Source organism: Oryctolagus cuniculus, chromosome 20, assembly GCF_051225735.1.
Source record: "Oryctolagus cuniculus isolate XC-2025 breed Fujian yellow rabbit chromosome 20, ASM5122573v1, whole genome shotgun sequence".
Taxonomy (NCBI): Eukaryota; Metazoa; Chordata; class Mammalia; order Lagomorpha; family Leporidae; genus Oryctolagus; species Oryctolagus cuniculus.
Window position 1 is genome coordinate 17885129 of NC_142886.1, and position 8885 is coordinate 17894013.

Genomic DNA, 8885 nt, shown 5'->3' on the forward strand with positions numbered 1-8885 from the left:
AGTTTTATTTCCCTACCTTACAGAAGGGGAAACTGAAATCCAGAGGAATTCAGCGTCTTTTATCACACAGCTCTTCCTGGACCAAAACTCCAATCCACTGCCTTTAGTGTTAGATGGTAGTACCCCTGAAAAAGGCCCAGTGTGGGGGGCATGGATCCTAAAGTGCTACCTCATGCTCTATGGACCAAGACGGATGGTTGCAGTTAGTTCCTAAGTTGCTTAAGCTACATTTCTTACCCACGTCCCATGTATTAGCTTCTGTTACAATACCTCAGGCAACTAACTATAAAGAGAAGATTTATTTATCTCACAATTTTGGGAGCTTGAAGTGCAAGATAAGGTGGCCCCATTGGTCGGGTACCCGGCAGCAGACAGTGATGGCAGAGCTCGCACAGAGGAAGCGTCACAATGGTGACCCAGGAAGCAAGGAGGCGGAGCCAAGCTCAGGCTCCGATAATAACCTTCTTGTGTGAATTATCTTCTGAGGGCAAACCCCCATGACTGAAGGACCCCGCTACTAGGCGTACCTCCTAAACAGCACAATAGGGTTCAACATCACTACCTTCCTCCCATTATTTTAGGACTTTGGGGTTCAAATATCTGTAAGACTTCAGGAACCAAATCACAGCAATCTAATTCCTTGGTTACTAGGAAGATGGACAGCTTGCTAATGTAGACCGGAATTCAAGGACAAAGAAAGGCAAAAACAGACACTTAAAAGATGTTTGAATGTTAATGCTAATACGCAACCAAATAAACTTGTTATTCAGTGGTCTAAGTAATCTTTAATTGAGTTGTCCTGTTGCTTTCATATCTTTACAAGCCATTTCAGGTTTAAGAAGTATCACATAGAAGCTTCCCTAAAACCTGTAATGCTTTCTATTTTTATCCTTAAAAAGTGAATATAATTCATTGTTAGTAAGGTAGGTCTTCCAGGTCTCCCTTAATATGTTGTAAGACTCCTCATTTTTAGGGGCCAGCAATGTGGTGCAGTGGGTTCAGCTGTGGTCCATGGTGCCAGCATCCAAATGGGTGCCAGTTCGTGTCTTGGCTGCTTTACTTCTGATCCAGCTCCCTGCTACTGTGCCTGGGAAAGCAGCAGAAGAGGGCCCAAGTTCCTGAGCCCCTGCCACCCATGTGGGAGTAGCTCCTGGCTACTGGCTTCAGCCTGGTTCAGCCCTGGCCATTGCAGCCATTTTGGGAGTACACCAGCAGAAAGAAAGTATCTGTCTCTCCCTCTCTCTGTAACTTTCAAATAATTTTGTTTTAAAGCCTCATTTTATTTGAAAGGCAGAGTGACAGGGAGACAGAACTTCGATCTGCTGGTTCACTCCCCAGTTGGCCACATGCGTTGGAGCTGAGCCAGGCTTTTGAAGCCAGGAGCCAAGAACTCCATCTGGTCTCCAATGTGGGTGGCAGGGGTCTGGGTAGTCGGAACATCTTCCACTGCTTTCCCAGGCACATTAGCAGGGAGCTGGATTGGAAGCAACCAGGACTCAACCAGCTCTCTGATCTGGGATGCCGCTGTCCACGCACCAGCCTGACCCACTGTGCTACAATGCTGCCTCCCCACCCCACCCTCCAACATGCTTTAAGCACTCATTTTTGCTGTTGTTGAGTTGCTACTTCTAGACCACATCATTTAACTGGACTTCATTCACTGAACAAATGCTTGGTTCCTTTTCTAGGACAGGGCTAATGGATGACAGTAGAAAGATCTAGAGGCAGCACTCGCATGTGTCAGGCGCACTGCAGGGCAAGCATCAGTCAGCTCTGAATCTTAAGAGCTGTACATCTTGTGCCCTCAAACTTGCTCAGGGTTAACCTTTGGGAACTACACCCCCAGGACTTTTGTCTCACCCAAACCCAGCCTCAGTGCAGACCCCGACTTTGCCCTAAGGACAGAGTGTAAGCTGTGTACTGCTGATGTTTGCCAAGTGGAGGACCTTGAAGACTGTATTTGTTCTTTACAGCCTGGCAATTGGCACCATTAGTGGCCACGCCCGGCACTGCCCAGACCTTTGTGTTGTCTGGGTTGATGCCCATGCTGACATCAATACACCCCTCACCACCTCGTCGGGAAACCTCCATGGCCAGCCAGTGTCATTTCTCCTACGAGAACTACAGGACAAGGTGAGTGGGCTGAAATAAAAAGCAAGGTGAATGACGTACAGGGTTGTCCTGGGCCTCTGGGGGTCTAGTTCAGGGAGACTTTGGTGAAGGGTGGGTTGAGTGTTGCTCACCGTTCCTTCATTGGTCATTAAATGCTATTAAGGGCCAGGCAGTCTGCTAGATGCTAGGGGCATAAGATAACGAGGACAGGGCCCCTGTTCTTAGGGGACTCAGTATCCTGTAAGAAAGTAAGGCAGTAGAAGATAGTAGCTGATAGTAGCTGTAGTGATAGGTACATCCACAGGACTTCCTGGCTAGAGCTCCGGGCCACCATGTCAGACAGCTGGGTCTAAAAGACAAGTAAGATCAGGACTGCCTGTGGGTAGTGTTTTCCTGAGCTGTTTGGAATATACTGGAAATCCATGCTAGGCACAGACTAAAATCTGCACTAGGACCATACAAATTTGTGATTTGGGAGTTGGCAGTTTGAGGTGGCAACTGAATTAGACAACTCAATAACGTTCACAAGGATGGAGAAGGGGTATGCAGCAGTACTCATGCTATTTAGGTTACTTAATGGGAAAGCGAGACAACCTCAGGACAGAGTTTTATTCTTCTAGAGAAAGCTGCCCTTTGGGAATATTTCCACTCCTGTCATTCCCAAATCAAGTGTTTTCCTTGGACACATCCTGTGGATGAGATGAGTGCAGACTGTATACCCTGGGAAGAATTCACACCTAAGGATTCTTGATTAATCTTACTCATTCCCCTCTTCATAGGTACCACAACTCCCAGGATTTTCCTGGATCAAACCTTGTATCTCTTCTCCAAGTATTGTGTATATCGGTTTAAGAGACGTGGATCCGCCTGAACAGTAAGTTGCTGCCTTAGGATTGAGCCTTGGGTCTGTCTATACTAGCTACTTACGCTCCTGTTTGAAAGGAACATACTTTAATGCCTAACTTAATGGCTGTAAGTCACTATAAAGGTAAATTTCTCCTGAATATACATTTGTCACAAATGCTTTTTAAGGGGGCCAAGTGCTGGGGCGCAGCAGGTTGGGCTGCTGCTTGGGACTCTGCGTTGCATACTGGAGGGCCTAGTTCCCTTCCCAGCTACTTGCACAGGCCTCTGATCCAGCTTTCTGCTAACGTGCCTGCGAAGCAGTAGATGATGGCCCAAGTACTCGGGTTCTGCCATCTACTGGGAGACTCAGAGGTCCTGGCTTTAGCCTGGCCTACTTCTGGCTGTTGTGAGCATCTAGAGAGTGAATGGAAGACATTTCTGCCTCTCCCTCTCTGTCATTCTGCCTTTAAATAAATAAATTTTTTAAAAAAGAAGTGCTATTTAAGCTAAGGACTCTTCCTTCATCTCTCACCACAGTTTTATTTTAAAGAAGTATGATATCCAGTATTTTTCCATGAGGGACATCGATCGGCTTGGTATCCAGAAGGTCATGGAACAGACGTTTGATCTCCTGATTGGCAAGTAAGTAACTACAGTGGATGTCTACTTCTCCATCCCAAAGGGCAATGGGGCAAACTCCCAATAGGCAGTACACTTTAGCCTGTCCTCGAGAACAGCTCTGAACATGTATATAGAAAAACTTCAGGTAGTTCAGAAAGGCAGAATGTGAAACTCGGGTCATTCTTCCTCCTGGGCTATGGGGAGTGGTTTCCTTTCAGCTGCTGACGGGATCCTCTGTCTCTCAGGCGTTTCTTTTTATCTCCACTGTAAAGCTTATCTTTTGATGTCGGTCCAGCTGTCCCATTCCTATAGTCTTGCTATTGCTTCATTTGAGTTTTTATATCAAGTAAATCCTGGTAGCATAGAAAGATGGCAAATGAATGCTAAAAAAAAAGCTTCAGTCTCTGCTTCTGGGTGATCAATGTCAGAACTGTCATCTGTTAGTATGTCATTTCTTAATTAAGCTGTTAACAAATCAAGTTACTTGGCATGGAGATGCTAGTTTCAGCCACTGGAAACCTGGGTTAAACTTAACTCGGAAGATAAGATGCAGACATAAAATCAGAATTAAGTCCAGCTCCTGTTATATTAGAGAATAACTGCAACTAGAACCTAGATCAAGCCAACTTAAATTAGAATGTGTCAGGCCCCAGTGAAACATGGAAGTGAGGAATTCTTTCTCCTGACAGTTATTAATGTAAAAGGTTCCAATGCCCAGGGTAAGCCAGAAATATACAGTTTGAGGCATGTGAAACAGCATCACAAAGTGGTATACAGAAGCAAATATGACAGTAATAGGAATATTAATAATTAATAATGGCCATAATTAATAGGAAACCTGGAAATAAGCTGTAATAGCAGCAAAGTACCAGGACCAACAGCAACAAACGTAAGGCGCTGAAGCCATGGGAAGAATATGCATCCAAGCACAACTGAAGTATTCTCATATCCTCCTCTTTTCCAGAAGACAAAGGCCAATCCACCTGAGTTTTGATATTGATGCATTTGACCCTACACTGGCGCCGGCCACAGGAACCCCTGTTGTGGGGGGGCTGACCTATCGAGAAGGCATGTACATTTCTGAGGAAATACATAATACAGGTATGTAGCAACTAAGTCTGAAGCCTAGTAACTGTGATGTAAATGTGCTGAAGTCTCCCAGCTGCAGGCGATCTTTTCTAACACTCCGTGCCACTGCAGACTTTCGTTTTTCTTGAGCTTTTATAGATAAAAATCCTAAGGCCAGCCTAATAAAGGACATATTTAGAGTCGTGTTTGAATCTGAGCTATACCAAAAACTCCTATGTCTACTTGAACACTTTAAGATTACTGATTTGAAAGGTGAGTGACAGATATCTTCCAGCTGCTGGTTCACTCCCCAAATGGTCACAACAGTTGGGACTTGGCCAGGCCTAAACCAGGAATAGAATTCCATCTGGGTCCCCAACATGGGAGGCAGGGACCCAGGTGGATGGGCCATCATCTGCTGACTTCTCTGGCACATTAGCAGGAAGCTGGATCAGAAGCAGAGAAACCAGGATTCATACTAGCACTTTGATATGTGATGCAGGTGTTCTAAGCAGCAGCTTAACCCACTGTGCCACAGCACCCATCCCTACTTAAACACTTTATTTTTAAAGATTTATTTTATTTGAATGGTAGAGAGAGACTTTCCATTTGCTGATTCATTCCCCAAATGGCTGCAGGGCCCCAAGCACTTGGGCCATCCTCTGCTGCTTTCCCAGCTGCATTAGCAAGGGGCTAGATGGGGAGTGGAGCAGCTGGGACTTGAAAAGGCACTCTACTGCGGGATGCCAGCGCTGCAGACAGTGGCTTAACCTGCTACACCACAGCACCAGCCCCAAATATTTTTTTAAAAATATATTGATTTACTTGAAGGCACACAGGGAGAGATCTTACAGCCACTGCTTCACTCTCCCAATGGTCTCAAGGACACCCCTAAACACTTCTTTTAAAAAAGATTTATTTTAAAGGCAGAGTTAGGGAGAGACTGAGAAGTTTTCCATCTGCTAGTGTACTCCCCAAATGGCTGCAACAGCCAGGACTAGGCCAGAAGTCTAGAATTCCATCCAGGTCTCCCATTGGGTGCAGGGGCCCAAGTATTTGGGCCATCTTCTGCTGCTTTCCCAGCACATTAGCAGGGAGCTGGATCAGAAGTGGAGGAGCTGGAACTTGAATTGGCACCCACGTGGGCTGCCAAGTGGTGCATGCAGGTGGCAGTTTAACTTGCTACACCACAGCAAAAACCCTCTAAACACTTCTTTCTTTAAAATTTTTTTTGACAGGCAGAGTTAGAGACAGAGAGAAAGGTCTTCCTTTTCCACTAGTTCACCCTCAAATGGCCACTACAGCTGGTGCGCTGCACTGATCCGAAGCCAGGAGCCAGGTGCTTCCTCCTGGTTTCCCATGCAGGTGCAGGGCCCAAGTACTTGGGCCATCCTCCACTGCCTTCCCAGGCCACAGCAGAGAGCTGGCCTGGAAGAGGAGCAACCGGGACAGAATCCGGCGCCCCGACCGGGACTAGAACCGGGGTGCCGGCGCTGCAGGCAGGGGATCAGCCAAGTGAGCCGCAGCACTGGCCTCTAAACACTTCTTAAACCCAGCGGTGAGGTCCTTGCCACCCACATGGAAGACGTGGATAGCATTCCTGGATGCTTTGGCTCCTACATGGGCCTTTGGTGAGTGAAACAGCCGATAGGTGCTCCCTCTCTCAAAAATCAAAATAAAAAACGTAAGACCAAGTAGCTGTATTTTTTTTTTTAATCAACAGCCAAGAGCTTGGTTTATTGGGAGTTGGGGATTTAGAATTAAAGCTGGTCTAAAAATTTGCAAGGTGGACTGTATCTTGGATCTTTCATGTAGGATTAAAATCCTATGAGGGTACTTCAAAAAGTTTTGTGGAAATTGGAATTAAAAGGTATTTATTTTGTGCCAAAAGCTTTTAAAATCTATGTATACAGGAGAGGTCTTCAAAAATGTATGTTAGGAAAAAACAATACATGATTTCATAATATTTTATACCAAAATCTTTTCCATTTTTTCCCCTAAATATTCTGAAGTACCCTTGACCTATGCTTATTTGATAGGAGCTTTAATAAAGGCAGATAGGTGAGCATTTGGCACCCAGAATCCCACTCCTGATTCCAGCTTCCTGCTAATACATACCCTGGGAGGCAGCAGGTGATGACTTGAGTAGTTGTGTCCTTGCCATCTACACAGGAGACCTAGAATGTGCCTCCTGACCCCCGGGAATTTGGGGGAGTGAACCAGCAGAGGGGAGCTGTTTCTCTCTCAACTAACAACATTAGGTGACGGGCTGAGACAGAGCCAGTCTAGGGTATTTCTAGGGTAGGCACAGAAAGGATAAAGGTAATTCTAGGGTAAACACAGAAGGATAATGCGCATATTTAAAGGTTTAGGGCTACAAGGAGCCCTTGCCATGTGAGAAATGGTCTCCCTGACTCTGGAGCCTACTAGAACCGAAAAAGCAACACAGAAAAGGAGACAGTGTTGGTCCATCAGATGGGATAGTGGCCAGACAGTCTAATTCTGAGTCACAATCTTAAAGTGTTGCCAGTGATCCTATGTTTAGGGAACAGATTCCAAGAGTTCAGTGTTACACTTTGCTTCCAATAACCACTCAGAGAGGGGTCAGGCCTTGGCCTTCCCTTCCCTTGCTACAATATTTTATTCCAGAAGACTGTCGCAACACTGTAGGCTAGATACACACAGCAGTTTGCTTAAACTAATTTAAAGGGTAGCAGTAATCTGGAACCAGGTAATACATTAATAGTACAAACATTCTGATTAGTTTTAAGATATGTTCGGTTTAGCCAGTGGAAATCCAGAGTGACAAATCATCAGGGACACAGGTCCATGTGCAAGAAATGATAGAAGCCTGCTCATTCTAAGTTCACACAGTACACTCGAGTATGCACTGCTAATAAGGGAAGACATTCTGACACTGAATGAATGCAACGGCACTAAGCAGTGGGGAATGTCTGGCCCATCTGGTCTTTCCCTGCCGAGGCAGCAACAGATGGAACTCAAAAGTCAACAACTATATAGCAGGTTAAATTTTAGGCTGATAATTTTGTATGGCTTGCGAATGATGTTATAAATACCCAATGGTCCTTGGCAGAAAAAAGGTTCCTCACCCCTGTAATAATGTGATGTCAATAAACCATTAGGGACACTTAGCCATGGTTCTAGACTTTGATGCTACCCTAAATACTCTGATACAGTACTTCTTCAAATTACTCTAGAGGTAGATTAGCTTTACCCAGAAAACCAACTAAACGTAGGAAGTAGAACACGTAGGGGACAGAGGACAGGTCTAGTTAGGTTCTGATCGAACCTTTCCTTCCCCTCGGCGTACCTCAGGCCAAAGGAATAGTGCTGGGAACTTTGGCACCAGTCTGCAAAACCTCACAGAAGGTAACTGGAGTCCAAATTGAACACATGGCTGAATCCCAACCAAGTGCAAGATACTGGATCAGTCTGCTAGGAGAGCCTGCACTTAGAGCTCAGGCCTGCAGGGGTGAGAGTAAGGTTTGTGGTAGTGACCGTGTTTCAGGGCACATGGCCTGGTGCTGTAAGAGACAAACACACCACTGAGTTCCCAGAATGAGATTCCTCTGCCTTGATACTTCGAGGGCATCTGGAAGGTTTTTGGTCATGCTGGAAACAGCACACATTTTCCCAACAAGCAGGTGAAACACCATTCTGTCCCCTCCCTTTCCTTATTCAGAAAGCCTAACGGCTGCACTACTACGTTAGCAGAAAAAGAATGATTTATTTCCTTATTTTAAAGTCATGGCCAAGAGGATGAGGCCCAAGAGGTGACCTTATAGTAGAAAATGCTTCTCGTCTTCCCGGGCTTTTCTTCCTGCCCAGGCGCGATGACCCTCATGAGTGGCAGCTAGGGGACTTTCTGAGGTTCTGTCGCACTCTGCTCTCCCAGGGTTGCTGTCAGCACTGGACCTGGTTGAAGTCAATCCTCGGTTAGCTGCTTCAGACGAAGAGGCGAAGGCCACAGCTAGCCTGGCGGTGGATGTGATTGCTTCAAGTTTTGGTCAGACAAGGGAAGGAGGACACACCGTCTATGAGCAACTTCCTCCACCCAGCTCACCACACGAATCGGAAAATGCAGAGCGCGTGAGAATTTAGGAGACACTGCACTGACGGTCTTTCACAACGGGCATTCCAGAACCGCAGGCACTTGAGGGGACAGACTGACGGGGTTGTCTGGGTCAGCACTGCCTTAATGGGCACATCTGCGCATT

At 46.0% G+C, this 8885-nt stretch overlaps 1 protein-coding gene across 1 annotated transcript in view; it reads left to right on the forward strand.

Annotated features, from left to right (window-relative positions):
* ARG2 (arginase 2) overlaps positions 1–8828 on the forward strand; it is a 44188-nt gene extending 35360 nt beyond the window's left edge. Inside the window, 7 exon segments of the mRNA NM_001082181.1 lie at positions 1974–2133; positions 2892–2986; positions 3496–3600; positions 4544–4618; positions 4621–4648; positions 4650–4680; positions 8564–8828. Of these exon segments, the coding sequence (NP_001075650.1) occupies positions 1974–2133; positions 2892–2986; positions 3496–3600; positions 4544–4618; positions 4621–4648; positions 4650–4680; positions 8564–8769 (700 nt within the window). The 3' untranslated portion in view covers positions 8770–8828.
* Positions 8829–8885: the final 57 nt, after the last annotated feature.